This window comes from Tripterygium wilfordii, chromosome 20, assembly GCF_013401445.1.
Source record: "Tripterygium wilfordii isolate XIE 37 chromosome 20, ASM1340144v1, whole genome shotgun sequence".
NCBI lineage: Eukaryota > Viridiplantae > Streptophyta > Magnoliopsida > Celastrales > Celastraceae > Tripterygium > Tripterygium wilfordii.
In genome coordinates, this window is record NC_052251.1 from 9770510 (window position 1) to 9790359 (window position 19850).

The window sequence follows — 19850 nt, forward strand, 5'->3', positions numbered from 1 at the left end:
TGGATCTCATATTGAGTCCAAACTAAAGTAAATTATTTGTTGTTCTTCTTTCCTTTTCTTTATTTTGCGGCATACTTGTTTGGTTGTTCTTGTGTTTCATTGATCTGCTTGAAGGATATCACTACAAAAAAATTTTTTTTACAGAAACAAGATTTGGGTTAGGTTTTGTTAATAACCGACAATGTAAAGTTCATTTGTTTGATAGTTGCAGAACCGATAAACCTAATGGTGTGCCGCATGAACTTGGGTCTGTGTTCCCATCACACTTACTTAATTAGACCTGAAGCAATACAAATACTAAAACAGAGATACGGTAGCACAATAGAAGTATAAAGATATTGCTAGGTAAATTTTTATAGAATTTTACCCTATATGATCTATTGTCAATGGCTCCATCCTACCTATTTGGAGAAGTGGTGGCATAGGCTTGAAAAACCAAGAGTTTGTCCTTGATACTTCAGAATTCTACTACCCTGCACAGTGCACACTTTTTTTTTTTTCCTAACTGAGAATTCTCTAACCCAGCATGTTCACTGGACAACTGGATCACGTCTAAACTCGGGCCGCCAACCTAGCCCGTTCTATGCTACCGACAGGTAAGATCAGACCGAAACCCATGCAGGTAGAACAAAGCCGAAGCCCATAAAGGAGAGTTAACTCCACAAAACCTCCCATAGACTTTTGACTCATGCAAGAAAATAATGTCGAAACTGTTGGACGTGAGAGTTATTTACTAAATTTGAAACAGCAAACCAAAACCTTTCATGATCGTATGCTCGATAAAGCTCATTTTATAGATTTTATAGGCGAATTCAACAAGACAAAGAAAGCAATATCACTTATTTAATACATTCATTCTGTGATAACTGCTGGAGCTTAATCATATTATATATTGACAACACCAACAAAAGTCTCTGTAGTCGACCCAATGTATAGTTTTCCCAAGAACTCCTGCACTTCAGACACCCGTATATTATTGTACAATGCATCAAGAGGAACTGTCCGCAAAATCTTGCCAAGACCATTGATTTTTATTCCTGTGGGTCTGATAGTCGTTGTGTTTATGTTTACTGCCACCCAAAAGTCTCCCAATAGAGTCCTCTTGATGTTAGCAGGATTTCCAGGGAGAGTGACCAGAATTTCTGCTGTATTAGCTCTTGGACCTCTCAGCCAATATTTTTGCACTCTTCTGGCACCAAATTCTGTCACCAGTACAAATGATCCATCTATGCTGACTGCAGTACCACTTGCCAATTGAAGCCCCCTTAGTAACACAGTAACCTGTGCGGTTCTAGGGTCATATTTCAGTAGCCTCCCCGTCGCATCGCCTCTTGCCAGTGCTTCATCAGCGGCACTACAACATAGGTTTGGGTCATTAGAATCAATGGAACGTAAAGCAGTACAAGATTAGACAGAGAAATTATTACCTTCGGGGATACACAGAACTAGCATCAGTGAAATACACGATTCCGGTTTGTTGATCGACGTCCAATCCATCAGTGAATCGAAAGGGCACTCCGTCCGCGCTAATGGCTAGTTGGATTGCAAGCCCTCCATTCTGACCGACAACCAAGAGCCCACGATAAGCATCAGCAATATATAGATCACCTGTCTGGAAGTAGAACCCTAAACCTAATGGTCTTCCACATACAGGCCCTAAACTTTGATTTGTGTTGCCGTCACACACGGCATTAGACCTGAAGAAGCAAGTTATAAAACAAAATATATTGTAAAAAACAAGGTGCATATCTTTATCTTTTTTGTTCTTTTTTTTCCGTCTCTTTTTGGTGAGTTTGAAGGGCATTACCTGTTCGGTGAAGTGAATGCGAAGTCGCGAAAACCAGCAGAAGGTAGATATTGGAGGATTCGACCATCCTCCACTCCTGTATAGGGTCCTCTACCCAAGCGTTTGAAGGCAAGGGCCTCAGGACCCAGAGCATTTGGGGACAATGGGAGTCTGCCGAATGAAGGAGTAACATTGCAAAGAATGATGGAGGGAAAAGTGAACAAAATCACAAAGAGAGAAATCATGATTGCTCTTGCAAGTGCTATTGCATTGAAGGGTCAGTTTAAGTGTGTATATATATATATATATATGCATCAATGGCAACAAGCATGCATTGCATCAACTTTTTACTTATTCCACTTAACCAAGCAATGCGGCAGGTTGTGGGCAGTACCTATGTGAATAGGAAGTTTGGCGGATTACTTTTCGTTGTTGAGACCATGGGCCAGCATGCCTAGGCCGTGAGTCGGTTAGGCTAATAATTAGACCGTGGGCCTATTAAGATGCTTGTTTAGGCCGTGGGCCTGCTTATGTTTCTAGATCGTGGGCAGATTTAGTCCAGAGGTGTTTAGTCCATGGGCATAAAAATGCTTAGGTCATGGGCATATTAAGCTACTTTTGCTTGGGCCATTGGGATTGAGGACTTCTCAATTCATTTAAAATTGTACAGTTTACAATTTGAATCTAATGGTTTAGGAGGTGTGTCAAGGATTTGGGGGTTCACAATTCTCTAGAGTTTACAATTCACATCTAATGGTCGAGAAAAAGTCATACAGGTTTTAAAAATAAAAAAAAAAAAACAAAAAGGTGATATGATATAGCACACCTTCTAAACTATTGGATTCATATTGTAAACTCTACAATTTCAAATGAATTGTGAAGCCCCCAAATCCGTGTGTCTATCAATACACACTTTTGTGTTTTTTTTTTTTTTGGCAGTACTTATTGTACATAACCAAACATCCCCAAGTATCCATAATTATTTTTTCATTTCTTAACCGAAACTTCAAAACCTTTTATCTCTCAAAATACATGTTGGATTTCGAAAACAATTACATATTTGGAATTAGCATGTAAAACACTTTCCAACAAGACCCGTTGACAATATTTTTCACGTGGTCGTACTTTATTACACTATCTAGAGTAATAAAAACACAAACATTTATTACATTATTTCGTTATCTTATTATGTTATTTTATCAATGAACCAGACTTCTTTCACATTGTTTTTATAGGAGCGTATCTGTGGCAAGCTAAACTTGTCGGAATCGATCGCAATGAGACAAGTCGAAATCTACTCTCATTGTCGCTGAAAAACAAAAATTCTGCAAAATCCAAGTCAAGGATTTTCTGACGATTTCGACAGTTGTGCACAGACCTTTATTATATTGTTTTAACCTTACGTCGTTTCAGTCTTTATTACACTGTTGCAAACTCTTATTATTTTCATATATATCTAGTTGGAAAGATTATGGATAAATAGTTGTATGGAATTTTAGCATTTTCGTTCAATTTTTAAAATCTGTTTAACTTTTTCTCCACCATTAGATTAAAATCGTAGACTCTAGAGAATTGCGGAGCTTTCAAATCGGGGTCATAGTTAGGCTGGTGATCTTGGGTGTGACACCGATTTTAGCCCCTACAATAGCCCATAGTTGTGACAATTGAAATTGTCAAAACGAAGATAGATTAGTTATTCCAAAATCCAAGCTCCTCTTTAATTTCTTCTGTTTGAAGGAATTGTTAGCCATTAAGAAGCTAGCACTTAATGCTGAAGGACATTACTACTACCTATTCTTCTTATTAAAGCCCTCTTACTTAGCTCAAGCACCTAGTGGTAGTAAGTTAGGCAGCATATTCACATTAATTTCAAAAACTTTAAAAGGTAGGAAGTCAACTTGTTTGTTTAGTTCTAACTTCTAACTATGGATTCTGTAAAGCTAGTTGCTTACCAAAACCTGTAATGGTTATAAATACTATCAAATATGGATATCATGACTTGCTATTCATTTCAAAGATGGCTCTCCTTTTTGATATCTCAAGACTATTTATGCTCTCTTTTTCCACCTTTGTGTTCCCTCTTCTAGTTACTTGATAACATCATATTTCACTTAGTTTTGTGTCTCCTTTTATTGAAATAATTTTGCACATTACAAGTATTAATAATGGTAGAATTGTTGATAAAGGCCTTATTTGGTACTATATGAATAAATGGTGTAGGAATGCCCCTTCTCCATGTTGATTCTACTCTGTAACACTGTTTTTGCTTAGCCATGGCAGAAAAGTGACAGTAAAATATGGCATGTTTAAGGACCCGTTAGCGCGGCCTTGTTTCATATGTTATCCAGATATCCATTGTAGTAAATCATAACAGAAGAGGAGATGTAAGATGAATTTTGATGAATATAATGAATCAAATAACAATATCCTTCTATAATGTAACAAAAATTTACCCTATCAACTACATATAGCTACCTCTAACTAATAAGAAACAACAATTACTAGTTAAAAATGGATTCCTAGGCTTACTGAAAAAAGAACCAAGTACGCTTAAGCATAGGCTCTAGATCTCCTGTATTTATCTTCTTCTCGGTTCCTCCTCCTCGCGCATTCTGCGATTGAGTACATAAAAAGAGTGAAGATAATAAGGCATGTGAAGAATATAGAGAGCAGACGCCAGTCATTCCTGATGTTGGCTAGAACTCCTGCCTTGCAAGAGCCGCAGTCGAAGCAGAGGCTCTCCTGATTGTTACTCCATGCATCGCAATCGCTGTTATTCATCACTGCTTGCCCTGAATCTGGCATTGTCCAGGTGGTCATGTTCTTGAATTGAAATCCGCATTCCAAAGGTGGTTTACAGCAACCAGATTGTGTATCAGATAAAGCATGCCTAAAGAAATCTTTAGCATTATTGTGATCAGTGGTGTTGTTGCCAAGACTCTTGCAAACTTGAGATTCAACCAAACAACTCCTAATCTTATCCCAATTCTTGCCCTTCACAAAGTGATTCTGCAACCAATGGTTGTAATCTCCAAGTCGGTGCTCCTTAAACCCTAATCCGGACAAAGCCTTCCCGGCGCTCTTGTTGGTGACCACAAACGCAAAAACAGTGAAACAAACAAGCGCAACAAGCAACAAGAAGATCATAAACGAATAGAGCCTCATCACAAAATTGTTCTTACAACACGAACCAATCAAGCCAAGCAATGATAGGAACGACACAAGCGTTCCTGTTACCAGCAATGGCTCCTCCAGGGCGCCTTGGCACTCTGTGTGGCCGTGGACATGGAAGTAAATCCCGGAACCAAGTAAAGCGAGACCAATGACTAGAAAAACACAATTCAGGACAGCAACCAGAGTGTTGCTCACGGAAGCCATACTCACAAAAGATCAAAGATAAGGGAGAAGAGAAACAGAAAACGTAGAAAGTTTTTTGAAGAGAGCAAGAACAAGAGTAGAAAACAATGAATGGAGGACGTCTATTGCTGTGTGGTTTTATAGGGAAACTTGATCTTGTAATAATTCAGTCAGGATTAGGACTTAGGAGTCCTAATTTGTATGGAATAACACTTACTTGACGCGTTAGTTTTATTGAGTGATTAATTTCAATCCCATGTGGATTGAAAGTTTCCATAAAAACCACTCAATTAACACACAAAAGGCAACATATGTAAAACTAATCCCTACACATCTAATCATTAACAGAAGGAATGTCAAGTAATTTATATTATATGATAAGATACGATATTTCAATCCAAGAAATCTGTATGGCACAATCCGAACTAAATATTGATAGATTGCATGAGAGAACTAACTAATAGTTGTAACAAGTACTACAGAAGTCGTGAACTGCAAGATCAAGCTCAGTAGCTCACATATTTTCCAAATCAGCTAGGAATCCTTGAAGATCTTCCAACTTTAAACCGGAGAAGCCTACAAAACAATTAAATGAAGGGACTCAGAGTAGAAACGAGAGATTTTGTTCTTTTAAGTTGTATTTGACGGGCGGTAACATAAATTTTGAATTACTTTACCCTTGCCACGGGACGCTGTCGACGAATCTCCATTTGGGTTGTAAATCTTCTCAGTTCTATGATGATCTATGTCTTCATTCCTAGTCCTCAGCTTCCCCATCTTCATACGAAGTTCGGATGCAGCTCTAACCATGTCTGTAAAATGCAATTGTAAAGTCCTTAGTTTTACAATTTCAAGGATCTTTCCAAAAATTCTTCATGCCAAAAACTGAAGCAAACAGGTGAATAACTTATTAAGTAAGGCAAGCAGATGAGCTTTCGCATTCTGAATGGTGCATTAAATTTTTGCCAGTAGCTTCAATTGTTAACCGCTGAAGCCATTTCACAAGCACAAGTTAAGGTCATCTTAGCTAGTTAAATGGATGGATAAAATGGAATGTATCTATACCATAGTACAGTAGTACATGGTGAACCATTCCACTGAACAGCACTCTACTATACGAATAAATAAACAACTCATAACATACACCTTTTCTAGAAAATATATAGCAGCAGAAGTCTCTTTTGAAATCTCTAAGATAAAGCGACGTTACCGGGATCTCAAAAAATCTGGTAAATTTCCTACAACCAAATACTGTGTTGTGAATAAAAAATGATGAGACGTCTTTGGTTGATTGCAATACCATATAGTTTAACGAATTTACAGCAATATCTAACACATATTCGCTTGGGGACAACAAACACACAATTTGTCCCTGAACTTAGATGCAATGTTCAATTTGATCCTTAAACAGTGGAATTGGTCAATTAAGTTCGCAAACTTAATTAGTCCCTTAACCAAGATGCAATGTTCAAATTATCTGACCAATCATTCATCACTAATCACAATAAACAGTATCCTTAATTCTTTCTCCAAAGACAAGTATTCCCCATGCATGCAAATCTTTACAATTTTCTCATGGATGTTTACCCAACCACAAGTTGGAGAAAGTATGATAGCTTTAGCTTATCTAGTTACCTTGGAACTTGTCATGCATAGAGTTCTCATCACACAGCTGTAACACTTCATTGACAAGTCCAGTGCAATGATCACTTGAAGCAGACTGTCTTTCTAATGCTCGGAGCTCCCGACTTAGATCAACTGACTCCTCTCTAACCTGTACAATAAATTTCCATAAAAATTAATCTGGAATACAAAGAAGCAGAATATCAAACATGAAGCAAGTTTTTTCCCCTCTCCAAATTGTTCTTACTGTCATAAGCTTCGCCCTCAAGGAATCCAACTGTGCATCAAGATCTGGGTCTTGTAGGGCATCTTGAAGCAATGAAGCATCCCCATTAGCCTCACTCTAGAAAAGAGGAAGGCAATTTTAAGATGGAAGTTATAAATACAGTCAGCTCATTCAAAAGAGTACCTCTTTTGTTGACCACATGAATGTACGTTAAAAAAACAGAAAAGTCAACATCAAATTCATTACACAATGGCATTTATCACCAAAAGATACTGATAATGACCTACTTTATCATACAGAGGCATTTTCTCTTTTCTTTCTTGTGGGTGTGTTTAAAAGAATCATACATGTATATTTGCAATTAAAGAATCATACATGTATATAGGCAATCTGGGTTGGTGATCTTGGGTGTGGTAATGATTTTAGCCCCTACAATTGCCAATAGTTGTGAGAATTAAAATTGTCAAAACGAAGATAGATTAGTTATTCCAAAATCGAAGATCTTCTTCAATTTCTTCTGTTTGAAGGAATTGGTGGCCATTAAGCACGTAGGCCAGCATATTCACATTAATTTCAAAATCTTCATAAGTTAGGAACTCAACTTGTTTGTTCAGTTTTAGCTATGGATTCAGTAAAGCTAGTTGCGTACGAAAACCTGTCATGGTTATAAATACTATCAAAAATATGAATATCGATCATGAGTTGCCCTACATTTCAAGGATGGCTTTCCTTTGTGCTATCTCAAGACTTTTTATGCTCTCTTTTTTCACCTTTGTGTTCCCTCTTCTTGTAACCCCTGCTCTCTCCGCCTTCTTCAGGATCCCGCTGCCACCAGGAGTCACCGGTCCAGAGGCTCTAGCCTTTGAGCCAACAGGAACATTCTATACAGGAGTTACTGATGGTAGAATTCTCAAATTTGAAAGAAATCAAGGATTTTCGGATTTCACTATCATTTCACCAAACAGGCAAGTAATCTAATCACTCTTATAAAACCTGTATATATATATATATATATATATGATAGTGTGTACTAATGGTGTTCTTGTCTGAAACTTTTATCACAAGTCTTATCTCCCTCTCTCTCTCTCTGGTGCAGGCCCAAGGCAGTTTGTGATGGTGTCGCTGAACCTCAACGAGTCTGTGGAAGGCCGATGGGTTTAGGTTTCAATGATTTGACAAAGACACTCTACGTTGCCGATGCTTACTATGGTTTGTTGTCTCTAGGACCTGGAGAAAGACTTGCTACGCCAATTGCCTCCTCTGCAGATGGCCAAGCATTCGTTTTTTGCAATGGCGTGGACGTCGATCAACGAACTGGAATAGTATATTTTACAGATGCCAGTGCTGTCAATGATATAAGGTCCCTGTATATCTAATGATTGCTTTTCTAACATGAACTAAATATATGACATGAAACTACAGATTGTACTAACAAACTAAGGACTATGTAACCCTTTTGTTGCAGATATTTCGAACAAGGAGCACTCGCCAATGACTCAACGGGCCGGTTATTGAAATATGACCCTAGAACTAACCAAGTTACTACCTTGCTGAGAAATCTTTCAGGAGCAGGAGGGGTAGCTGTAAGTGAAGACAGTTTGTTTGTCCTTGTGTCTGAGTTTATTGCCAACAGGACTCAAAAGTTTTGGCTCACTGGTCCTAAAGCTAATACAGCAGAAATTGTCATAAGACATGTAAGGCCGGGTAACATCAAGAGGACCTTAAGCGGAGATTTTTGGATAGCAGCAATGATGCTTAAACAACCCACACAAACTCTGGTGCCAATAAGGCAATTGGTCAGTGAAACCGGGACCCTCTTGCAAACAGTGTCTCTTGAGGCACAGTATGGCAATACTACTGTCACTCAAGTTCAAGATTTTGATGGGGGACTGTATTTCGGTTCTGTGCTTGCGAATTTCATCGGTGTTTCGACACCTTAAGATGGGTCTTCGATTTGAATAAATGGTGTAGGAATGCCTCCACTCTGTGTTGTTTCTACTCTTAAAACTGTTTTTGCTTATCTATAGGCAGAAAAATGTCAATAAAATTTGGCCTGTTTTAGGACTCATTAGCGCGGCCTTGTTTCATATGTTATACTGATATTTTCATTGTAATAAATCATAATAGCAATGAGATCTCAAATCTCAAGCAAGAAAGAAATGTAGGAAATGTTTTCAACTATACATGGCTGCCTCTAACTAATAAGAAACAACAGTTGAATAGTTTTAAAAAAATGGATTCCTAGGCCTATTGAAAAAAGAAAACTAATTTAAAGAATAGAGTATGTGTCACGACCCAAATAGAGTATGTGACCGATGCATGACCTCAATGAACTCAAAATCTCACTAAGACCACGCAAGCCTCATAGCCGATAGCAGACCACTCAAAAACGAAAAACAAAAACATAATTTACGTGAGGTTGATAACTCGAAAATAACTTTAGGGTCTATAGGTCATACATATCAGGATTCTATGTTTTAGAACAAAGCTTTTAAATACATAATTTACTTTAAGATCTAAACAGAATGAAACATTGAAAGTACCCATCCCAACAAGTGGCGGGACCTCCAAGTAGTGAATGGAACGCTACACAACTGAGGATAGTCTGGGATCTATCGGATCAACACTATCCAGAAAAAAAAATCAACAACGAAAGCCTAAGTTATAATTAAGACTCAGTGAATGAACCTTGACCTTGTAATCACCAACTCACAAATCCTCCCAAAACAAACCTTCAACACCATACTAGAAAACCACTGTCCATTTTGGATTGAAAAGATGTCTAAAATAGAGTAAGCAGAGTGAGTTCAGTTAATAATGCTACTCAGTCCCTTCATCTCTATTAACCGATTCTCTCGCCTTTTCTTCTTCTGTAAGCATCATATTTTGCATTTTCCTTCATTTTCCCAAGAACCAAACAGTTTCTTCAAGAAGTTGTTCACTTCTTAAAATTGAAAAAAAATAAATAAATAAATTGCAGTTGCCATAGTAATTCTACCCAGTTAGTGTTATTGGCATTACAACAATAAATTTTAACAAGTTATGTACTAAATTTGAAACAGCAAACCAGAACCTTTCATGATCGTATGTTCGATAAAGCTTATTTTATAGATTTATAGGCGAATTCAACAAGACGAAGAAAGCAATATCACTTATTTAATACATTCATTCTGTGATAACTACTGGAGCTTAATCATATTATATATTGACGACACCGACAAAAGTTTCTGTATTCGATCCAATGTATAGTTCTCCCCGGTACTCCTGCACTTCAGACACCAGTTTATTATTGTACAATGCATCAAGAGGAACTGTCTGCAAAATCCTGCCAAGACCATTGATTTTTATTCCTGTGGGTCTGATAGTCGTTGTGTTTATGTTTACTGGCACCCAAAAGTCTCCCACTAGAGTCCTCTTGATGTTATCAGGACTTCCGGGGAGAGTGACCAGAATTTCTGCTGTATTAGCTCTTCGACCTCTCAGCCAATATTTTTGCACTCTTCTAGCACCCAATTCTATCACCAGTACAAATGATCCATCTCTGCTGACTGCAGCACCATTTGCCAATTGAAGCCCCCTCAGTAACACAGTAACCTGTCCGGTTCTAATGTCATATTTCAGTAGTCTTCCAGTCGCATCGCCTCTTGCCAGTGCTTCATCAATGGCACTAAAACGTAGGTTCAAGTTGTTAGAATTAATGGAACGTAAATGACACAGTTAGATCGATTGCTCTTTGATGTTGCGGACATAAAGCGGTACAAGATTAGACATAGAAGTTATTACCTTTGGGGATACACAGAGCTAGCATCTGTGAAATACACGATTTTGTTTCGTTGATCAACATCCAATGCATTAGCGAATCGAAAGGGAACTCCATCCGCGCTAATAGCTAGTTGGTTTGCAAGCCCTCCATTCTGACCGACAACCAAGAGCCCGCGATAAGCATCAGCAATATATAGATCACTTGTCAGGAAGTAGAACCCTAAACCTAATGGTCTTCCACATACAGGCCCTAAACTTTGATTTGTGTTGCTGTCACACGCGGTATTAGACCTGGAGAAGCAGTTGAAAACAAAATATATTGTAAAAAACAAGGTACATGTCTTTTTCTTTTTTCACTGTCTCTTTTGGTGAGTCTGAAGGGCATTACCTGTTCGGTGAAGTGAATGCAAAGTCGCGAAAACCAGCAGAAGGTCCAAGATATTGGAGGATTCGACCATCCTCAACTCCTGTATAGGGTCCTCTAGGTCCTCTACCCAAGGATTTGAAGGCAAGGGCCTCAGGACCCCGAGCATTTGGGGACAATGGGAGTCTATCGAATGAAGGAGTAACATTGCAAAGAACGATGGAGGGAAAAGAGAATAAAATCACAAAGAGAGAAATCATGACTACCGTTGCAAGTGTCATATTGCATTGAAGTGTCCGTTTAAGTATATATTTATAAAGGCATCATTGGCCACAAGCATGCACAAGAATCAACTTTTTACTTGTTTCGGTTAACCAGGAAATGCAGCAGGTTGTGTCCTTGTGGGCAGTACCTATGTGAATAGGAAGTTTGGCAGATTAGAGTGTGTAGTAATCGATTTTCGTCCGGTCAAAAAATAATAATTAAAGGATAAAATGAAAAAAATGAAATCGAAAATATCATTAAGACCAAGAAAATAGAATCCCAATTATTTTCTTTACTTAAAAGCCCATGAGCCTGTAAACTCAAAATTTAAGGTTCAATTACAAGTAAGCCCAAATCTTGATCTAATTACCCATCCAAGTCCAAACCATATAAAGTCAAAACCCTAAAAAAATATCTAAAAAATAAAGATTTGAAAATATGAAAAATAAATAATAAAAAGAGGAGAAGGGTGGCGTACAATAAGTAAAAAAGGGAGATTTGGAATTAAAGAAATAAAAAAAAGGTTGAAATGTGTGCCGTGTATAAAGGAGAAGGACAAAACAAGGATTTTGGGTTTTTGATTAAAACGAGAGACGTGAGACAGAGAAGACTTGTGGGATAGAAGGTGGACTAAAAGAGAGGTTTTGACAGAAAAAGAAAGGATATAAAAAATGGGTAGGTTTTGGCAGAGAAAAGAGAGGAGATAACGTTGAGAGGGAGAGAAAAGGTGGCAGAAAAAGAGGTAAAAAGATTCAATGATGTTATGTACACCTTTTTTTTCAAATTACGAAACCCATTCTAAGTGGTATTTTATCTAATCTTTGGTCAAGATGAGAATGATCCCAATGATCCGTACACATATTTTTTCAAATCATCAAAACCCACTCTAAGTAGGATTTTTATTCATTTATGGTCAAGTTGTGAATGATCGCAGTAATCCCGTACACCTTTTTCTCCAAACCATTCCAAGTGGATTTTTCATCACATTTCGATAAGACTCATCAAAATGAGATTTTCAAAAATAAATTAAAGCAAAATAGAAAAAGATTGAAAGGTAATCGATTTCGGGAGTTGTGGGATTTCTAACGCCTTTCACATAATCAATAGACCCTCTTGTCTATTTTTTTCGTAGACCAAAATGGATGTCCAATTGTATCATAAAACTCAATTGGTGACGACTTCATTGTTTTTCATATCGGTTGCTTCAGAGTGGGGAGAATAAGAATAAGAAGTAATTAAGTTAAGCAATTGGCGCAGACGATCGGATCTACAATGATGATGTGTCAATGGAGCCACTAGCAACTTGCATAATTGAAAAGAAAGATGATAGAGTAGGGATGCTAAAAATACCTGTACCATGCGAATACCCGCATGACCTGCCTCAAATCAGATGGATACACCCCGTTAGTTAACTAGTCGAGGACGGATACGAGTATTTTTCAGCTTTGCCCATCAAAGCTTCCATGTATCATGTATAAGAACAGTACAGACCATCTCTTCCTAACTCCAAACCAGACTTTGTATCATGTAATGAACCTTCACCTTGTAATCACCAACTCACAAATCCTCCCAGAACAAACCAACCTTCAACACCTTGAAGGGATCAAAGAAGTCGGCACTCCACTCTCCCTGTTTCACGTCCAGATTCTTCTTTCCTTCTCTATTTCCTTCTCGCCTCTCTTTTTCTTTCAATTTTCAAGTACAATTATTTTATATATATATTTCAGTTTCTCTACTTCCATTTCAATGTCATTTGTCTTTCATTCCACTTGAATTTCTTTACACTTGTCATAGACCATTACGTCCTTAAGTTTTCAGAATTTACAATTCAGCCATTAAGATATGTACAATTTTGCCATTTGAAATTCAATATTCCCTTCTACCATTGTCCATAGCCTCCCTTGTCATGACAAAGACACTCTACGTAGCTGATGCTTACTATGGTTCGTTGTCTCTACGACCTAGACGAAGGCTTGCTACACAAATTGCCTCCTCTGCAGACGGCCAAGCATTCGTCCTTTGCGATGCTTTGGACGTCGATCAATGAACTTAAACAAGCCACACAAACTCTGGTGCCAATAAGGCAATTGGTCAGTGAAACCGGGACCGTCTTGCAAACAGTGTCTCTTGAGGCACAGTACGCCAATACTACTGTCACTCAAGTTCAAGATTTTGATGGGGGATTATATTTCGGTTCTATACTTGCGAATTTCATCGGTGTTTCGACACCTTAAGATGGGTCTTCAATTTGAATAAATGGTGTAGGAATGCCTCCTCTATGTGTTGTTTCTACTCTTAACACTGTTTTTGCTTATCTATAGGCAGAAATGTGTCAATAAAATTGGCATGTTTAAGGACTCATTAGCTCGGCCTTGTTTCATATGTTATCCTGATATTTTCATTGTAATAAATCATAACAGCAATGAGATCTCAGATCTCAAGCAAGAAAGAAATGTAGGAAATGTTTTTAACTATACATGGCTGCCTCTAATTAATAAGAAACAACAGTTGAATAGTTTTAAAAAAATGGATTCCTAGGCCTACTGAAAAAAGAAAATTAATCTAAAGAATAGAGTATGTGTCACAACCCAAATAGAGTATGTGATCAATGCATGACCTCAATGAACTCAAAAGCTCACCAAGACCACGCAAGCCTCATAGCAGATAACAGACCACTCCAAAACAAAAAACAAAAACATAATTTACGTGAGGTTGATAACTCCAAAATAACTTCAGGGTCTATAGGCCATACATATCAAGATTCCTAACTGTGTTAGAACGGAGCTCTAAATACATAATTTAGTTAAGATCTAAACAGAATGAAAGATTGAAAGTGCCCACCCCAACAAGTGGCGGGACCTAGCTCCTAGTAGTGAATGGAACGCTATCTGGGGAAAAAAAATGTCAACAACGAAAGCCTGAGTTATAATTAAGATTCGGTGAATGAACCTTGACCTTGTAATCACCAACTCACAAATCCTCTCAAAACAAACCTTCAACACCATGAAGGGATCAAAGAAGTGGGCACTCCACTCTCCCTGTTTCACATCCTCTGCTAGCCCTTCTAGATTCTTCTCTCCCTCCATATTTCCTTCTTACCTTCTCTTTTTCTTTCAATTATCTAGTGCGGCAAGTACAATTATTTTATATATTATTTTCTTTTTCACTTTGTCTACTTCCATTTCAATGTCATTTGTCTTTCATTCCACTTGAATTTCTTTACCATTCTCATAAACAATTATGTCCTTAAGTTTTCAGAATTTACTATCCAACGATTAAGATATTTACAATTTTGCCATTTGAAAATTAAATATTCCCTTTTGCCATTGTGATATCATTGTCCGTGGGATAGGGGGCTGAAATTATTCCAACAATTTCACCCCATCTCCACCATCCAATGCAACAACACATTGATTTGATAACACTACACTTAATGCATTCAATGGTGGAGATGAGGTGGAATTGCTGGAATTATTCCAGCAAATCCTTTTCCATTGTCCATAGCCTCCCTTCTCATGACTTGCTCTACATTTCAAGGATGGCTTTCCTTTTTGCTATCTCAAGATTTGTTATGCTCTCTTTTGTCACTTTTGTGTTCTCCCTTCTTGTAACCACTGCTCTCTCCGCCTTCTTGGGGATCTGGCTAATGGAGCATATGATTGGGGATCTTGTATTTACGAGTCAACTATATCTTCTTGATTGTAATTACCTTGATTTATACAATTTAGTTTCCACTTGTATATTGTAATTATAGGAAACTGTATTACTATATATTGTACCTCATACTGTCAATGAAAGATAACACAATATTCATAAAATTTCTTTAGATCCAATATGGAGATTTGTGGAGAAGTGATTCAAGTTAAAGATTGATCCAATATGGAGATTTGTGGAGAAGTGATTCAAGTTAAAGATTGATCCAATATGGAGATTTGTGGAGAAGCGATTCAAGTTGAAGAAAATTGAAACTATTGAAATTCGATCATAATAGATAGGGGATTAAAAACTTGTTGTTTTCTAACCTAGTCTAGAGAGAGTAAAAGAGGCGACCAAGAGAGAGAGCTAGAAGGGATACTGGCAACCTCAGAGACTTGTGAGGGATATCTCTTGTACTCTTGATCTTTTAAACTCTCTAAAAATCGTAGTAGATTGTTGGATGTAGGTTTTGTTAATAACTGACAATGTAAAGTTCATTTGTTTGATAGTTGCAGAACCGATAAACCTAATGGTGTCCCCCATGCAGGCCATAAACCTGGGTCTGTGTTCCCATCACACACTTCCATAGACCTGAAGCAATATTAAGACTAAAACAGAGATAAGGTAGCACAATAGAAATACAAAGATATTGCTAGGTAAATTTTTATAAAATTTTACCCTATATGATCTAGTATTGTCAATGGCTCGATCCTACCTATTTGGAAAAGTGGTGGCATATGCTTGAAAACCAAGAGTTTGTCCTCGATACTACCTTGTACAGTGCACACTTTTTTTTCTTTCTAACTGAGAATTCTCTAACCCAACATGTTCACCGGATAACTGGATCACGTCTAAACTCGAGCCGTCAACCTATCCCGCTCTACGTTGTCGACAGGTAAGATCAGGCTGAAACCCATGCAGAAACAAAGTTGAAGCCCACAAAGGAAAGTTAACTCCACAAAACTTCCCATGGACTTTTGGCTCATGCAAGAAAATAATGTCGAAATTGTTCGCATGAGAGTTATTTACTAAATTTGAAATAACAAACCAGAAAGTTTCATGATCGTATGCTCGATAAAAGCTTATTTAATAGATTTATATGCGAATTTAAATCGACAGAAAAAACAGTATCACTTATTTAATACATTCATTCTGTGATGACTGCTGGAGCTTAATCATATTATATATTGTTGACAACACCAACAAAATTTTCTGTAGTCGACCCAATGTATAGTTTTCCCAAGAACTCCTGCACTTCAGACACCCGTATATTATTGTACAATGCATCAAGAGAAACTGTCCGCAAAATCCTGCCAAGACCATTGATTTTTATTCCTATGGGTCTGATAGTCGTTGTGTTTATGTTTACTGCCACCCAAAAGTCTCCCAATAGAGTCCTCTTGATGTTATCAGGATTTCCGGGGAGAGTGATCAGAATTTCTGCTGTATTAGCTCTTGGACCTCTCAACCAATATTTTTGCACTCTTCTGGCACCAAATTCTGTCACCAGTACAAATGATCCATCTATGCTGACTGCAGTACCACTTGCCAATTGAAGCCCCCTCAATAACACAGTAACCTGTGCGGTTCTAGGGTCATATTTCAGTAGCCTCCCCGTCGCATCGCCTCTTGCCAGTGCTTCATCAGCGGCACTACAACATAGGTTTGGGTCATTAGAATCAATGGAACGTAAAGCAGTACAAGATTAGACAGAGAAATTATTACCTTCGGGGATACACAGAACTAGCATCTGTGAAATACACGATTCCGGTTAGTTGATCGACATCCAATCCATCAGTGAATCGAAAGGGCACTCCATCTGCGCTAATGGCAAGTTGGGTAGCAAGCCTTCCATTCTGACCGGCAACCAAGAGCCCGAGATAAGCATCAGCAATATATAGATCACCTGTCCGGAGGTTGAACCCTAAACCTAATGGTCTCCCACATATAGGCCCTAAACTTTGATTTGTGTTGCCGTCACACGCGCCCTTAGACCTGAAGAGGCAGTCAGAAAATAAAATATACAGTAAAAAACAAGGTAGATATATTTTCTTTTTCTTTTTCCGCTCTCTTTTGGTGAGTTTGAAGGGCATTACCTGTTCGGTGAATTGAAGGCGAAGTCGACAAAACCAACAGAACCTCCAAAATATTGGAGGGTTCGACCATCTTCCACTCCTGTATAGGGTCCTCTACCTCTAACCAAGGAATTGAAGGCAAGGGCCTCAGGACCCAGAGCATTTGGAGACAATGGGAGTCTGTCTTATGAAGGAATAACATTGCAAAGAATGATGGAGGGAAAAGAGAACAAAATCAGAAAGAGAGAAATCATGACTACTCTTGCAAGTGCTATTGCATTGGAGTGTCAGTTTAAGTATATTTAAAGGCATCAATGGCAGCAAGCATGCATCGCATAAACTTCTTACTTATTCCACTTAACCAAGCAATACGGCAGGTTGTGGGCAGTACCTATGTGAATAGGAAGTTTGGCGGATTAGAGTGGGGAGAATAAGAATATTAAGTTATTGATGTAGATGGTGATCTATAATCGATGATGTGTCAATGGGGCCACCAACAACTTGCAAAGCTGAAGAGAAGATGACAATTATGAGAGTCCTTTACACCAGTGTAGCAACCTTGCTAAATAGCCCAGCAATTTTTGTCCCAATTGTTCCCAATCCTATGTGGCAATCCACATCAGCATGCCACCTAGGCTTTTTTGTCTATATAAACAATCTCATCTCTCTCTTTCTTCTCTTTCTCTCTCTCCTTTCTCCCTCCCACTCTCACGACACACACACAACCACTCACCGGAGCTCCTCCGTCCGGCCACCAACCGGAGCCGTCGACTCACCGAACGGAAGCGCCCAACCGCAATCGTCATTTTCTGACCCTTCACACCACCCATCGTCGCCCATATCACCGGAAAAAGGCATTTAAAGGAGGAGGTCACCTACACACAAATCTTGTCGATCCGGCCACCTCCGGCGACATCTCCGGCAACCGACCACATATTGAGACTCCACACGTCAAGGCACACCTTAGTCACCCATCTTCCAGCCAGTTTGCTGCCGGAATCCGGCAACCCAGTGGAACATACATTGTTTAAAAACAATGTAATCAGTCGATCCGTGCATCCAACCACCTCCAACAATATCTCAGCGACCTCCACCTCCAGCAACAATGTAATTTGTTTTCTCACTTATTTTTTTTACATATTTTGGAAGTTACACTGTATTGAAAACAATGAAACAATGTGTTTGCCTATTCTGGAAGTTACACTGTATTGAAAAGAATGTAACAATATGTTTGCCTATTCTGGAAGTTACACTATATTGAAAACAATGTTACAATGTGTTTGACAATTTACATTGTTATGGAAATTTGACAATTTACATATTTTGAAGTTGCACTGTACTCAAAACAATGTAACAATGTGTTTGACACTCATTTGAATGAATATGTTTTTGAGACAATTTATTTTATCTTGTTATCCTTGATTGGTTTGTAGACTATTTTTTCTTCTACTTATATATGGAAACACACTGAAAATTACATTGTTTTTGATCAATTTGGCAATTTACATTGTTCTGGAAATTTAACTATTTACATTGTGCTGAAAAATTGACAATTTGCATTGTGTTGAAAATTTGGCAATTTACATTACTGGAAATTACATTGTTTTGATAAATTTGACAATTTATTGGCAAAAAAACAATATAATCGCAATGTTTGTGTGAAACAAAAACAATGTAATCGTAATTTTGTATGAAAAAAATAATGTGCATAAAGGTATATGAGAGAAGATGGAAATAGGAGAAAATATGGAGATAAAAGAGGGAGATTTGATTTTTAAAATTTGAACAAAAGAGAAGTGGAGAGAGAAGTGGGAAACTTAAATTTCAAATGTGTTTCATCCATGTAAGCATGTTTTCCATGTCAGCATGTTTTCCATGTCAACAAGCTTAGGTGGCAATAACACATGGAATTGAGAAGATTTGGGACAAAAAGTATTGGGACAAATAACATTTTCCCCAGTGTAGAGCCGGCTGATGAACCTCCAACGCTCAAGTTAGTGATTTTACGGTGGATCTAGTGTGAGAATATAAGATGTAGAGAGAGATGGAGAGCTCTTAGTGAATATACCTCGCGAATGGGAATTCCCTCGAAGTGGGGGGCCTTCTATTTATAGAAGCTTGGAGGGCCCACATGATGATGCGATCGAGTCATGTCATGGGCACATGGTACATTGTAGGCCCGTGTCAGAAAAAAGTATGATATCGTGGCTGAGCATCAGAGACAAGATGAGTGAGCAGCTCGGGCCCTTGTTAGGGACAAGATGGGTGAGCAGTTCGAGGTCAACTCTTGTCCTTTCGACTGGCACATGAGAAGACAGCTTGAGGTAGTGGTATTTGGCATTGGGGGTCAATCCTTTTTGGGGTTTGAGGCCCAGTGAGCCTGATTGTAAGATTTGTAGAGCTTTGGGTTGTACCCAAACCATGGGCCGTGGTTGCTCGCTGTTGAGACCATGGGCCAACATGCCTAGGCCGTGGATCAATTAAGATGCTTATTTAGACTGTGGGCCGGGTTATGTTTCTAATCCTGGGCCGATTAAGTCCAGAGATGGTTAGGCCGAGGGCATTTAAATGCTTAGTTCATGGGCATGTTAAACCATGTTTGCCTAGGTCATAGGCTATCTGGGTTGGTGATCTTGGACGTGGTACCGACTTTAGCCCCTACAATTGCCAAGGGTAGTGATAAATAAAATTGTCAAA

The 19850-nt window shown here is 38.3% G+C and overlaps 6 protein-coding genes across 7 annotated transcripts; 1 reads left to right on the plus strand and 5 right to left on the minus strand.

Annotated features, from left to right (window-relative positions):
* Positions 1 to 771: 771 nt before the first annotated feature.
* Positions 772 to 2056, minus strand: LOC119987296 (protein STRICTOSIDINE SYNTHASE-LIKE 12-like). The gene is made up of 3 exons (XM_038832166.1): positions 1808 to 2056; positions 1428 to 1697; positions 772 to 1354 (listed from the first exon to the last, which is right to left on the minus strand). Exons 1-3 carry the CDS (start codon positions 2029 to 2031, stop codon positions 886 to 888), a joined length of 963 nt encoding a protein of 320 aa, XP_038688094.1. The 5' UTR covers positions 2032 to 2056; the 3' UTR covers positions 772 to 885.
* A 2081-nt stretch (positions 2057 to 4137) lies between these two features.
* On the minus strand, positions 4138 to 7319 carry LOC119987298 (tetraspanin-8-like). The gene is made up of 3 exons (XM_038832169.1): positions 7014 to 7319; positions 6779 to 6917; positions 4138 to 5955 (listed from the first exon to the last, which is right to left on the minus strand). The coding sequence occupies exon 3, from the start codon at positions 5162 to 5164 to the stop codon at positions 4337 to 4339; it is 828 nt and encodes a 275-aa protein (XP_038688097.1). The 5' UTR covers positions 5165 to 5955; positions 6779 to 6917; positions 7014 to 7319; the 3' UTR covers positions 4138 to 4336.
* Positions 5658 to 7552, minus strand: LOC119986964 (protein MIS12 homolog). Its single transcript, XM_038831651.1, has 6 exons — positions 7541 to 7552; positions 7368 to 7421; positions 7014 to 7109; positions 6779 to 6917; positions 5821 to 5955; positions 5658 to 5719 (listed from the first exon to the last, which is right to left on the minus strand). Exons 1-6 carry the CDS (start codon positions 7550 to 7552, stop codon positions 5658 to 5660), a joined length of 498 nt encoding a protein of 165 aa, XP_038687579.1.
* A 165-nt stretch (positions 7553 to 7717) lies between these two features.
* Positions 7718 to 9060, plus strand: LOC119987299 (protein STRICTOSIDINE SYNTHASE-LIKE 12-like). The gene is made up of 3 exons (XM_038832170.1): positions 7718 to 7957; positions 8089 to 8352; positions 8458 to 9060. The coding sequence occupies exons 1-3, from the start codon at positions 7746 to 7748 to the stop codon at positions 8930 to 8932; spliced, it is 951 nt and encodes a 316-aa protein (XP_038688098.1). The 5' UTR covers positions 7718 to 7745; the 3' UTR covers positions 8933 to 9060.
* Positions 9061 to 10066: 1006 nt separating this feature from the next.
* LOC119987300 (protein STRICTOSIDINE SYNTHASE-LIKE 12-like) lies at positions 10067 to 13073 on the minus strand. 2 transcript variants are annotated; one of them, XM_038832172.1, is made up of 4 exons: positions 12733 to 13073; positions 11143 to 11304; positions 10776 to 11045; positions 10067 to 10659 (listed from the first exon to the last, which is right to left on the minus strand). In XM_038832172.1, the coding sequence occupies exons 1-4, from the start codon at positions 12753 to 12755 to the stop codon at positions 10191 to 10193; spliced, it is 924 nt and encodes a 307-aa protein (XP_038688100.1). In that variant the 5' UTR covers positions 12756 to 13073; the 3' UTR covers positions 10067 to 10190. The 2 variants fall into 2 exon arrangements, with proteins under 2 accessions (XP_038688100.1, XP_038688099.1); XM_038832171.1 differs by having other exon boundaries at positions 11143 to 11530.
* A 3071-nt stretch (positions 13074 to 16144) lies between these two features.
* Positions 16145 to 18011, minus strand: LOC119986965 (protein STRICTOSIDINE SYNTHASE-LIKE 12-like). The gene is made up of 4 exons (XM_038831652.1): positions 17887 to 18011; positions 17175 to 17333; positions 16804 to 17073; positions 16145 to 16730 (listed from the first exon to the last, which is right to left on the minus strand). Exons 1-4 carry the CDS (start codon positions 18009 to 18011, stop codon positions 16259 to 16261), a joined length of 1026 nt encoding a protein of 341 aa, XP_038687580.1. The 3' UTR covers positions 16145 to 16258.
* Between the last annotated feature and the right edge of the window lie 1839 nt (positions 18012 to 19850).

Bases quoted from the DNA above. Each gene is read 5' to 3' on its own strand.
- LOC119987296 (XM_038832166.1), bottom strand. From the start codon at position 2,031: ATGATTTCTCTCTTTGTGATTTTGTTCACTTTTCCCTCCATCATTCTT. The intron at 1,698-1,807 runs GTAATGCCCTTC...TTGCTTCTTCAG, and splicing joins GCATTCACTTCACCGAACAG to GTCTAATGCCGTGTGTGACG. The intron at 1,355-1,427 runs GTAATAATTTCT...CCTATGTTGTAG, and splicing joins AGTTCTGTGTATCCCCGAAG to TGCCGCTGATGAAGCACTGG.
- LOC119987298 (XM_038832169.1), bottom strand. From the start codon at position 5,164: ATGGCTTCCGTGAGCAACACTCTGGTTGCTGTCCTGAATTGTGTTTTT.
- LOC119986964 (XM_038831651.1), bottom strand. The intron at 7,110-7,367 runs GTATGATTCTTT...CCTCTTTTCTAG, and splicing joins CCCAGATTGCCTATATACAT to AGTGAGGCTAATGGGGATGC. The intron at 5,720-5,820 runs GTAAAGTAATTC...ATTGTTTTGTAG, and splicing joins GACAGCGTCCCGTGGCAAGG to GCTTCTCCGGTTTAAAGTTG.
- LOC119987299 (XM_038832170.1), top strand. From the start codon at position 7,746: ATGCTCTCTTTTTTCACCTTTGTGTTCCCTCTTCTTGTAACCCCTGCT. The intron at 7,958-8,088 runs GCAAGTAATCTA...TCTCTGGTGCAG, and splicing joins ACTATCATTTCACCAAACAG to GCCCAAGGCAGTTTGTGATG. The intron at 8,353-8,457 runs GTCCCTGTATAT...CTTTTGTTGCAG, and splicing joins AGTGCTGTCAATGATATAAG to ATATTTCGAACAAGGAGCAC.
- LOC119987300 (XM_038832171.1), bottom strand. From the start codon at position 11,399: ATGACACTTGCAACGGTAGTCATGATTTCTCTCTTTGTGATTTTATTC. The intron at 11,046-11,142 runs GTAATGCCCTTC...CTGCTTCTCCAG, and splicing joins GCATTCACTTCACCGAACAG to GTCTAATACCGCGTGTGACA. The intron at 10,660-10,775 runs GTAATAACTTCT...CCTACGTTTTAG, and splicing joins AGCTCTGTGTATCCCCAAAG to TGCCATTGATGAAGCACTGG.
- LOC119986965 (XM_038831652.1), bottom strand. From the start codon at position 18,011: ATGCCTTTTTCCGGTGATATGGGCGACGATGGGTGGTGTGAAGGGTCA. The intron at 17,074-17,174 runs GTAATGCCCTTC...CTGCCTCTTCAG, and splicing joins GCCTTCAATTCACCGAACAG to GTCTAAGGGCGCGTGTGACG. The intron at 16,731-16,803 runs GTAATAATTTCT...CCTATGTTGTAG, and splicing joins AGTTCTGTGTATCCCCGAAG to TGCCGCTGATGAAGCACTGG.